The sequence below is a fragment of the Taurulus bubalis genome, assembly GCF_910589615.1.
Source record: "Taurulus bubalis genome assembly, chromosome: 1".
Taxonomy (NCBI): domain Eukaryota; kingdom Metazoa; phylum Chordata; class Actinopteri; order Perciformes; family Cottidae; genus Taurulus; species Taurulus bubalis.
The window spans coordinates 16,765,850-16,778,349 of NC_136589.1; the positions used below are offsets into that span (position 1 = coordinate 16,765,850).

The following is a 12,500-nucleotide window of genomic DNA, read 5'->3' on the forward strand; positions in this document are numbered from 1 at the left end:
GTTAAGGAAAACTGGTTGTGCTTAAAATTAACAACAATAAACAAGCTTTGTAATTGTGATATATTTAGATTTAGTCTTCAAGGGTGTGATTTAAATGTATTATTGACCAAAGATCTCAAATGATTACTTCATTTCATAAAAAAGCTTTTCAGAAAATGTTGTTTTCCGAAGCTGTAATGCAACAAATATCTTTGAGTTACATTACATTTCACTGACGCTTTTATCCAAAGTGACTTACATTTTGCTCTATACACCGTAGACACAGCAACGTGGAGCAATTAGTGGTTAATTGTCTTGCTCAAGGACACATCGACATGAACTAGGGGAGCCGGGGCTCGAACCACCGATCCTTTGATTGAAAGACGGGCATGCACTCATGCACTGAGCCACAGTCGCCCCAGAGTTGTGTGTGTTTGTGTGTGTGTGTGTGCGTGTGCCTACATGTGTGTGAAGGACAGAAGAGGATGACTCAGATCTCTAATCGTAACACATGCTGTTCTCCTTTCTGACTCATTTGGCTGCAGTCATTACACAGACACACACATTATGTGTGTGTGTGTGTGTGTGTGTGTGTGTGTGTGTGTGTGTGTGTGTGTGTGTGTGTGTGTGTGTGTGTGTGTGAGATTGGCTGGAAAAAAAGGGAGGGTGAGTTGTAAGGAGCAATGAGGGGAGGAGACAGACAAACCGATGGATGAATGAGAATAGGGAGGACATTGTTTCCTCCAGCTGGCTCTGTTTCTACATATTTACACTTAACAGACAGCCCTCAGAGCGCCGCCATGACGGAGGCAGAGGTGGTCGATGGGAGATTTGTGACATCACAGCCAGAGCCGCAGGCAGAGATACTTTGTTGTGATTTTAAAGCATCTAAAGGTTGAACTTAAAATCAGGTCAAAGAATGGATGCTTTTCTCGGGAAACTTCTTTGACATCATTTAGCGTTTAAAAAAAATATATACATACCACAAAACACGGCGTCTAGAATTCTGTGTGTTTCGCAGAGAGCTTGTTTTGGTTTGCTTACCTTGAAAATAGACACGTAGGCTGCATTTAAAATGCTCGTAAACATGTCAGACATCAGGAACACAGCCTGCATCTCTTAGCGGTCCAGAGGGAAGTGGACGAGGAGGGATCAACCAATCAGAGCTTTATATGCAGGATGGATAGGGAGGACGTCATCTTCCTGCATACCTGGCTAGCTAACTGCCTCAATACAGCCACAAACAAGCTTCATCAATGTAGACGAGATCGATAAGCGGTGCAGATGAACCAAACAAACAACTACTAAGTATGCATGTTTTTGTCCGAAATCTCGAATCAAACATTTTTCCCAGAGGCCATTACAACCTGTACAACACACAACATCCTTCATCCCAAGAAATCTCAGAGAGAGCAACAGAGGAGGATCAGAAGTGAAACACAAGAACAAAGAAAGTTTCTATGTTTCTTTCCACCAAATTTAGGATAAATCGATTTCAGTCAGACGCCCTCCAAAACCTTTTAACCTGTTCACTGGCAGACTTACACACAATTAGACATCTAAATAATGACGTCTTCTTAGGAAGAAGAACAAGAAGAAGAACAATAAAAAAAGAAGTAAGAGAAGTAGAATAGAGAACAAGAAGAAGAAGTAGAAGAACAAGAGACAACAAAACAAGTCGCCTTCTAACCATCGAAAAGAGAAACCTGGAGAGAGGTCTTCAATAGTTTATGTCATAAGAGTTGTCTGGAGATGATGGCAATATCACCCCTACCCCACTCGCAAGCTAACAGCAAGCACTAGCGCAGACCTGCTTTCCATCGCGCGTGGCCAAGCAGGGTGAGATGCGGGTGAGATGCGCCGCGGGGCTGATAGGACAGCAGGTTCAAGTGTTATACAGAGTCCACAGGGAAAGTCTGCAGGGAAAAGTCTGCTTCTTCTTTTTCAGTTTAAATGGCGATCGCAACCAACTTGACTAGGTGCATACCGCCACCTACTGTACCGGTCGGAGTGTGCAGATTCAGGGTGCTGCTGCTGTCTCTGTGAAGAATCACTCGTACAGAACCCCCTAGCTGGCTGTCACCATGTAGTTTAACCGGCTTTTCTACCATAGAGCGAAACAGACGTGGAATCTGATTGGACAAGAGCGTTAAGCAGAGTGTTAAGCAGAGAAAAACTGCGCTCGCGAGAAACCAGAAGCTGACAGACAAGGCAGGAGGAACAGACAAGACAGGAGCTGGTCAATGAGAAAATAAGCTAATAGGAAGACATAATTATAATACATGTAGTGTATTTGTGAAAAAAAATTAAATTATAAAATATATATAATTTTTAATTATTTAAAAATGTAATTAAATAAAAAAAATATATAAAATAGCTTTATATGACTTTGTGATTCTGTTTAGGCCAGCAGAGAAGGCTTAGCAGGCACCGACGGCCCGTCACTGATGTGAGGTCATCATCAAATTAGTGCATCAACTATTTTAGAGAAAAAAAACACCTCGTAAATCCAGCGTAAAAACCCACTTTTTATAGAATTCCATATTTATAGATTCAATAAATCTTAAAAAAAAGAGATACTTCAAACTATGCTGAAAACATGGGAACAAACTTGAGTGTCCTCTTTTTTATCCCCAGAAAACAGGAAGGCTCCGTCAGCAGGTTCTGGACATCGTGGACAGACGGCCCTCTCCGTGATGAGAGACATCCGCCGCATTAAATTCAGAGAAGAAGAAACTGTTCTTACCTTGAAGAGGTGATGTCTCTGCTCCTCTGACATCATCAGCTGGTGACTGTCTGTTACCATGGCGTCCATGTCCATCAGCCAATCCCAGAGCTCCTGGTACTCGGCTTCGAACTCATGAAGACTGAAGACAGAGAGAGAGAGAGAGAGAGAGAGAGATTATTGAATTGAATTATTGTTGTAATTCAATTTTCTTTTCTCCTTTATTCATATCGTGTTTCCAACGTTCTACTTTCCGCCGTTGCTTCTCATATTATTGTAATATTGTTTTGTCCTGCGGCGATAAGTGAGAAGGCTGCGTCTTGTTGTGTTTGATAAAGAACGCAAACTGAGAGAGAGAGAGAGAGAGAGAGAGAGAGAGAGAGAGAGCGAGCTACGGATACACTCGCATTGACTCGCACAGAGAGACGAAGCAGGAAACAGTCCGTCTAAAGCTACGGTTTAAACTCCAACTAAAATTTGAAATTTAAACTCCAACATGTCGGAATTCCTCTGACGCTGATTCTGCAGGTTCGCGCATCAAAACCGAACACTCGGCAGTGGGAATGAAACGACGGGTGGAGGCGGAGGCGGTTCTGGTTGCTTTACCTCCCAGTCGAGCGTCTTCGGCTGCGTTTACACCTGTGGTTCAGTTAATTTAGCTTCTGGAACTTTTCCAACTCAGACGTTTACTCCAACTTCCTGCAGCGATCGTCTCAGTTAGGTTTGAACTCTCCGGGCCCCTATTCTTCGTAGCTGGCTAATTTTCAGGATAAGATGACGTAGGTCAGGCTTTTCGGTTCCTTGAAGCAAGTTTAGAAAAATCACCATAGCAACACAGACAAAAATGTAAATCTGCTCCCAAGCAGGTTTACTGAAATTCACTGGATAAGCTGGCCACTCCCACCGGACAAAAAAGGCAGCTCCCTTCCTCATTGATGAAGGAGCGATATTAGTTATATTAGTTTTATAGGAAGAGACTTCTTGATTGAATTTCTGATCATGAATAATACATACATACTGATCCGCCCATACACATATTCAAACTCCTAGTTATATGGTCATCTACACATTCATGTATATACACATATATAGTACATGATACATACGCACATAGAGTACATATATCCTCATAAGTATATCTTTATTTGTATACTACTGCCAGCAGGCACATTTAAGGCACAATCTTTTGTTCACCTCCTCTTTCTCATCCTTCCTCCCCTTCTTTCCCACATTATATTGCCACCCCATTCCACCTCACTCCTCCCACTCTCACCTCCTCCTCCTTCTCCTCCTCCTCAACACAGGATCACATCAAATATTTATGCTGCTGGAACAGGGGCCGATTGCTCAAACACACACATTACTGTCAGCCGTTTTGTTGAGGTGTGTGTGTGTGTGTGTGTGTGTGTGTGTGTGTGTGTGTGTTTATTATTTATATATGCGCTGGTTTTCGGTCTCAGCGGGGATCGCCAACATGTTTCTCAACATTAGCAGTGAAATTGTTTGGAATTCTCCGGTCACTGACGACGACAGTTTGACAGCTCTGTCAGGCCCACGGCGTTTCTGCGACAACACAAACACACATGCAAACACACACACACACACACACACACACAAACACACACTCTGCGTACACGCGAGTCGCACATGAAAGAAAGAAGACACGAAACAACCCAAACAAACATGTACACAGACACACATTACCCATAATGCAACACACACACACACACACACTCACACACACACCTACAAACAAACAGCAACTTGACCTGCGATAAAAGCAGAGACCGTAAACTATGAATGAAATTAAATAAACAAGAGAAAGAAAATAGACAATTACATCTCGCAAGGTTTTCCTTTGATTCATCCTGAAGCTGCAGGATTCAAAGTAAATGTGATTCACTAATGCTGAACACACAACATGTTTACGCTTCTATACCTGTTGATATAATACCCACAATTCCCTCGCGCTTACCTCTCAAACTAAGTCTCAACCCTTGAAAAGACATTAGGAGAAGAGAACCAGAGAAAATGTCCTCCCCGTTTAAAAAAACTGCCTTTACTTCACAAAATGTTCCAATTTAATTTCATGAAAACTCCTCGTCTTACCAAATGTCCATACGTTATACAAGATTTCACAGCCTAAACATATTGTCACTTCCAAAACATCCTTGCTTTCCAAAAAGTCCACACTTAAAATAGCGCTGGCCTCCAAAACTGTCCTTACTGTCCTTTTCCTATTCTACATGTCTCTTAACTCTTCTACACTCATAACTATTCTACATGTCTCTTAACTCTTCTACTTGTCTCTTAACTATTCTATTTGTCTCTTAACTCTTCTACTTGTTTCTTAACTCTTCTACATGTCTCTTAACTCGTCTACTTGTCTCTTAACTCTTCTACTTGTCTCTTAACTCTTCTATTTGTCTCTTAACTCTTCTACTTGTTTCATAACTCTTCTATGTGTCTCTTGACTCTTTTACCTGTCTCTTAACTCTTATACTTGTCTCTCAACTCTCCTACATGTATAATTAGGGGACCTAGTGGTCGCCTAATTAGGGGACCCTAGGTGTTATACAGTTCATATGACCTTGATATGAATAACAGACCCTATTATCCTTGATCTCTAACGAATCCGCAACTCCTTGCCTTTAATAAAAAAAAAATATATATATATAATTGTACTTATTTTCTGCATAAATATGATCAAAAGCCAAGAGTCTGAGCAAAAAATGACTCCTAGATTGCTCAAAGAGTTTGTTAATTGTATTGTTCGGTGCCTTCCCATCCTCCCCCAGAGTAATAATACACCTCTTTAGAAAGATTACAACCGAAATCATCTCAATATGCAATGATAATCCCAAGAAACACAAGCCTTGACGTGTTTTTAAGCATTTTCAGTCCAAAAAGCGTGTTTTTCGGTTCAGAAATAGAAAAATGACCTATTTTGACCTGAATCTTGGTCACACCATGAGCTATGTGTACTTCAAATGAACGCCTCCTTCCGCGTGTGTTATCTGACGCGCTTTCAGACGAGTCTGAGAACCAATGAGATCGCAGGAACTCGAAAAGCAGGAAACAAAACTCCAATACTGATCACTACTACTGTTAGACTCACACAGTCTACGGTTACAGGGAATTTACTTTGAGTGAAATTCACCGTTGTTAGGGGTACTTATGAGCGTTTTAGTGAAACGTTATAATCGCTTAGTCATGTTGAGGAGCTTACGGAATTATTAAAATGTAAAATGGAGTTAAATGGACATGTATCTTCTCACAAGGGTTACAGTACTTTAGCACTTTAAATGAATTAGATCGGAACTGTGGATGAGAAGTTAGTAGTTTTAGTTTTGAAAAAACACACTTCCTCATTTCCGTGAGATCAGAAAAATGGGGCACGGGCTAATGAGGCTAACTCTTCTACATGTCTCATAACTTTTCTACATGTCTCTTAACTCTTCTTCTTGTCTCTTAACTCTTCTACTTGTTTCATAACTCTTCTACATGTCTCTTTAACTCTTCTACTTGTCTCTTAACTCTTCTACTTGTTTCATAACTCTTCTTCATGTCTCTTAACTCTTCTACTTGTTTCATAACTCTTCTACATGTCTATTTAACTCTTCTACTTGTCTCTTAACTCTTCTACTTGTCTCTTAACTCTTCTACTTGTCTCTTAACTCTTCTTCTTGTCTCTTAACTATTCTACTTGTTTCATAACTCTTCTACATGTCTCTTAACTCTTCTACCTGTCTCTTCCTCCTCTTAACTAACCTTGTGTGCACCTCTTCCTCGCTCTCCATCATCCTTTCTATCTCTTCTTCTTGTCAGCTACATTGAAATAAAACACCGTCCTTCTGCTACTTTTTTCTTCCCATCTCTTCAGTTGTCTCACACCTCCTCATCCTCCACTGCCAGTGATCCTCACTAAAATAAGAACTAAACAGAGAAGAAGAAAGCAAAAGGAAGCGAGCTCTGCTTCCTTCCCCCGAGGCGGCGTTCCTCATTATGCGGCGAGCAGAGCGGCCTTTTACTGACTCAGACAGATGAAGCAGATACAACACTGGCACAGATTGTTTTCTCTTGTCGCTTGTCGTTTCTCCGCTCCTCCCCTCCCCTCTCCCCCCTCCTCTTCCCGGTTTCCGTCTTGTTCTCATACTAATGTTAACTAAACACTTTGTAAAACAGGATCTCTCGGGGGGTGGAAGACGAGAAAACACACAAATCGGAGAGGAAGGAGCGACGTGGCGGCACTGCGGGGCTGCGTTCAGCACCGGGACAGTTACGGAGCGTTTGAAGTGTCAGGTTTGCTTTCCGTCACGCGGCGCTGACGGAGCGCGTGGGAGTGTCACGGAGAGACGTTCTGACATTCAGTCACTTGAGGAAACTCGAATTACAGGAATCTATTATACACTAGTTCGTCATAATTCCAGTCAACACTGGATATAATAAAAATGTAGCGGGTATCATGTGATACTGTGCCAAATACAAATATTGGAAAATGATATTGATATCTACACAAGGTGTGCAGACATTTCACAAAGTGAAATTTAAGTTTTAATGACTCAAAATCTAATTAAAGTGAGTCTACTGCGGGTTGTACGTTGACACATCGTACTCAGATTGAAGTCCAGCTCCAGCTGGGTGTGGCCTCACGCTGTGTCCAGTGGGGAGCAGGTCAAAAACTAGTCACACTGGGAGGCCCTCAGTTGGACTGTGAACACAATCCCTCAAAGTGTTAAACTGCTTTTGAAAGATATATTTGATTCTGGAAGCTTGATAACGAAGTGACAACTCTCTTGGCTAGTTTGGGAGCTAACCGCTAACCCCTTAGCCAGCCGGGTCAACGCTAGTCAGCTGACACTGTTCATGTTCAAGTCTCATAACTGTCTACAAACTATTGCTCTTCATAGGGAGACGTTTATCCTCCGTCAGAGAAGGTTTAAAAAAAACTCTTACTATGAAGCACTATATATCTTTGTTATACAAAATATCATCATTATTATCATAATTACTTATTTTCTGGTAATTACCAGGTTTTAGAGCAGACTTCTTGGTGCTTATTGTAAACTGTTGGTTAAAACACATGCAGTGTCTTTCCAGTAAATTGATGGATTTTCCATCATCCTCCTCTTTCTACTTCCTTCTCTCTCTCTTTTCATCACGTCTCAATACTTACTTTTCTCTCTCTGCTGCCTGCTGCTGCAACGGCGATAGCAGCTGTAACCACTGTTTCTAATTCATCATCCACCATAAAGCAGGAAGGGGGAGGGAGGAAGAGGAGGGAGAGAGAGAGATAGAGGGAAGGGAAGGAAAGAGGAAGGGGTAAGAGAAGAGTGGGAGAGGGTGAAAACAGATAAGGAGAGAGAAGAGGAAAGGAAGGGAGGAAAGGAAGGGTAAGAGGAGAGGGAAAGTGGGAGAGGGTGAAAACAGTTAAGGAGAGAGAAGGGGAGAGGGAGGGAGGGAGGGAAGGAAATTGTGGCAGGAGAGGCAAGATGGGAAGAAAGAAGAGAAGAAGAGGTAGAGAGAACAGTAAGGAGGAAAGTAAGTGAACTAAGAGAAAGGAAGAAAAAAGAGAGAGGAAAAGAAAAAAATTAGAAAGAGGAAGCGAGAAACAGAATAAAAGTTGGGGGATAAAAGTTGAGAGAAAGAAACGAGATAAAGGTAAAACGTAAAAAAAAGAGAAGACAATAGGAAGGATCAGGAGGAAGAAGTGAGGGCAGGAGAGGGGGATGAAATGAAAGGTTGAATGAGTCATATTGGCAGTCGCCACCTTTCAGTCAGAGACGCCGCTGGATTTATGAGGTGATTCACTGACACTCGTCTTTTCTAATTGATTCATTCTCCAGAGGACTGAAACCAGACCAGCAGTGAGCAACTCCACCTGCTGTCAATCATTCATTCATTCACTCTAATTGATTCATTAATGAATATACATTTGTTTTATTTCATTCATTAATGCATTAACTTACTCATTCACCCAGTCACTCACTATCTGACATATGTATTCAAATATTAATATACCTAATCATTGATTTATTAAATCATCCTTTCATCAGTTCATTGACCCATTCCCTCACTTCATCAATCACTCATTGACAAAAAAATGATTCAATCACTTAATGATCATTCATTCACTTGTTTTCTTATTCCATAATTGTCTTACTTAATCATGTTAATAACAGTGGATTTCTGTATTTTATAAAGTAATGGATGATCGTGTGAATCAATCAATCAATAAATCACCTTTAAGTTTAAGTCCATGCTCCATGTGACCTTTACATTATAATTATAAATTATTACATTTCATGGGTAACCACTCCACCATGTATCAATACATTTCTCCACAAAAAAAATACATCAGTTGGATTATATATTATAATTAACAGAATGATACCATTTATTGATCTGGTTGTGATTTATTTCTGCAAGAAAAAAGAAAAAAAGAAACAAATCAAATCAAATCCACTTCATGTGTTATTTAACTTTGCTTTTTAAAAACAGAAAATGTAAAAAGAGAATGTTTTGTTTTTTCTCTCCAAATTAAATTTCTTCTTGAATTCAGAATTGAGATATTTTGCGTGAGATCAGTAAATAATTCCATCTGACCTTCATTTCCTTCACAGCGAAACAGAAACCACAAACAACTGAGCCGAATTCACACAGCAAGAAAAACATGGAACATCCAATTATATCCAAACTCATCCCACACACCGCTGCACTGGACACACACACACACACACACACACACACACACACACACACACACACACACACACACACACACACACACACACACACACACAGATATGTAAATCAGCTAATATATGAATAACTAATTAATTACTGTCCAATACATTCAAAGTAAATTACTGAAACATTACACTGCAGCCACAGAGGGCTGAAAAACACAAACACAAACAAAACAAGTGGTTTCCTTTGTGTGTGTGTGTGTGTGTGTGTGTGTGTGTGTGTGTGTGTGTGTGTGTGTGTGTGTGTGTGTGTTTTCTCACTGTGTATGAAAAGCACTTATACTTCTTTAATTTAAATCACAGAAGACAGTGCAGTCTTGCCAAAACTGCAATTTATGCTCAATCAAAACAATGGATTGTTTTGTGTGTGTTTGTGTGTGTGTGTTTGTGTATATGTGTGTGTGTGTGTGTGTGTGCGTGTGAGGACACACCACATCCTTTATGTAAGTGACTGTGACGACACCAAGAAAGTCTAGAGAACACAACATACTACAAACTCAGTCAATTTAAGCTTCATATTTTTGCATTTGCATTCACACGACTTTGTGCATGTTTTCATTGTGTGTGTGTGTGTGTGTGTGTGTGTGTGTGTGTGTGTGTGTGTGTGTGTGTGTGTGTGTGTGTGTGTGTGTGTGTGAGTGCTCTGCGTGTGAGTGATAACCGTGGAGGGAGGCTCCTCAAAGTCGGGGCTGAAACGCCGACAGGCAGTGTGACCAAAGACGGCGCTCGCCGAGCCGAGTCTGGCCACACCAGATTACTGCTGTTAACACTCATACTCTGTGTGTGTGTGTGTGTGTGTGTGTGTGTGTGTGTGTGTGTGTGTGTGTGTGTGTGTGTGTGTGTGTGTGTGTGTGTGATTACATTACACTGTGTGTGTGTATGTGTGTATGTGTGTGTGTGTGTGTGTGTGTGTGTGTGTGTGTGTGTGTGTGTGTGTGTGTGTGTGTGTGTGTGTGTGTGTGTCGGGCTTGTTTTGCTCTTATTCTGTTGGGGTCTTTGTCTCTATATTCATTAAGGCTGCTTTGCGGGTTCAGATGCTGCTTCATGTTGGTTCTGGCGCCCCCTGTGGACTAAAGTGGTAGTGTCTCTGAGCACCGTTGTCCCTTCAGAAAACCTCTCATTTTACTGCAGCTGAGTCCAACAGGCCCCCCCCCCCCCCCCCCCCCAACACTTCCGTTGTGCTCTTACCTGTTGTTCCTCGCCAGCTGACTGCAGTGCCTCCTGCTGGCCGACGAGGGGTAGTGCAGGCTACTCAGCTTCTCGGCCATCTGCTCCGCCAGGGCGGCTCGCTGGGCTTCACACTGACCCGGGATCAGCTCGGCCTGGAAGACACAGAGCCAGAGCGGGACAAGCGGTCATCAATCACACGGCACGCTGCGAGGGCCAGCTCACAATGAAATATGTTATGAGACGTTTAGTTTTTTGTAACTGTCGCCCGGCTACATCTTAATATCTCAAGGAGGGGGGGGGGGGGGGGGGGGGGGGGGGGGTTGAAATACTGTTTGGCTGCAAAGATCACTGCTACGAGTATGAAGAAGAATATAAAAGTAAAAGTTCCGGCTGGTCTCATCAAGCAGTCAGAGTTAAACCTACGAAATATTAATCCGTAGATATTCCACAAAATCCTTTTAAGTAACAACATTAACATTTAAACCCAAACTAACATCGTTTCCTAAAACTAACTGAGTAGTTTCCTGTGAAGACGGAGCTTTATTTTGAAAAAAACGTGTTCATGTAACTATATATGAACACGTTTTTTTAAAAATAAACCTGCGCTGTAAGACCAATATTTAAACAATCACAAATAAATAGCAACAAATATATACTATATATATATTAAAAAAAAATTATATTTTGAGGTGCAAGTTTTGTCGTTTGCTGTCCGCCTTTCTTACATCGCAATTGATGGCGACCAAAAGCCAAGAATCAGTTGCCAACTCGATGACAGCCGTTACCTGGACGACAGTCATCAAGTGTCACCCAATGACGGAGTGAAAGGGAAGCAGCTTCCTGTCGCAAGATGAGCTCTTTACTGCGGATGAACGAGACTTCTGACGGGCTCTAAAGCCCAGCGAGTGGCCACTAGAAACACTCCAGGCTTATCCTGCACTCTCATCTCGGCTAACGGACACACACACACACACACACACACACACACACTCATGCATCCGTATGAACATGTATACGCATATAAATGTATATACACACGCAAATTACCCATAAAGCCACAAACGCACATCGAAGCATGAAGCACAAATTACCTCTCACACACTAACACAAACATCCTTCAAACGTGCACAAATGTTCCCATAAAGCCGCACACACACACACACACATACACACAAATCGACCATGAATTGCTCCACACACACACACACACACACACACACACACACACACATGGAAATAATAAATATACATGCACACACACACACACATCTCAGTGTCCTCTCAGTATCCAGACACAATCATATAGAGGCACTCAGCGCCGCTCAGATGTAATTGCATACAAACTATATGGAGATGAGGCTTCAATTGAACCAATGAAGGCGGAGTGAGACTCTACATACGGCGACACACAAATATGACCGCCGCCTTTTTTGGGAGGGGAGAGGGGGTTCCTCGTTCGGTAACAATCTGAATAAAGTCTCGTCGCGTTCGCCGTCCGATCTACTTAGCGGACTCGCAGAAGGATCTGGAAAGGTCATCCAATCTGTGGGAGGCAGAGTCGCTCAATCAGAGAGCTAATAAACAAACAGGCGATACACAATCAACAGCGCTGTGTGCGTGTGTGTGTGTGTGTGTGTGTGTAGGTGTGTGTGTGTGTGTGTGTGTGTGTGTGTGTGTGTACTGCTATTACAGAAATGAATCTAACTAGAAGCTCTCAGAGAAAAATTCTTCTCACTTTGTGTAAATGTCTCTCCACTTCCATTCATTACTCGTCTCTTGGTTGCGTCTGCGAGCTGTTTGCTGGCTGGTTAGTCCGTCAGCGAGTCTGTAAATCAGTCGCGTTGTTCTTTAGCCGCGCAGATTGGTCTTTTCTTTGA

General features: G+C 42.0%; 1 protein-coding gene across 1 annotated transcript in view; it reads right to left on the reverse strand.

Moving 5' to 3' along the window:
- Positions 1 to 12,500, reverse strand: part of akap6 (A kinase (PRKA) anchor protein 6) — a gene marked incomplete at both ends in the record, with an annotated part of 165,154 nt that overhangs the window by 71,296 nt on the left and 81,358 nt on the right. The window contains 2 exons of the mRNA XM_079223553.1: positions 2,726 to 2,846; positions 10,642 to 10,775. Of these exons, the coding sequence (XP_079079679.1) occupies positions 2,726 to 2,846; positions 10,642 to 10,775 (255 nt within the window). The remainder of the gene's footprint in view (positions 1 to 2,725; positions 2,847 to 10,641; positions 10,776 to 12,500) is intronic.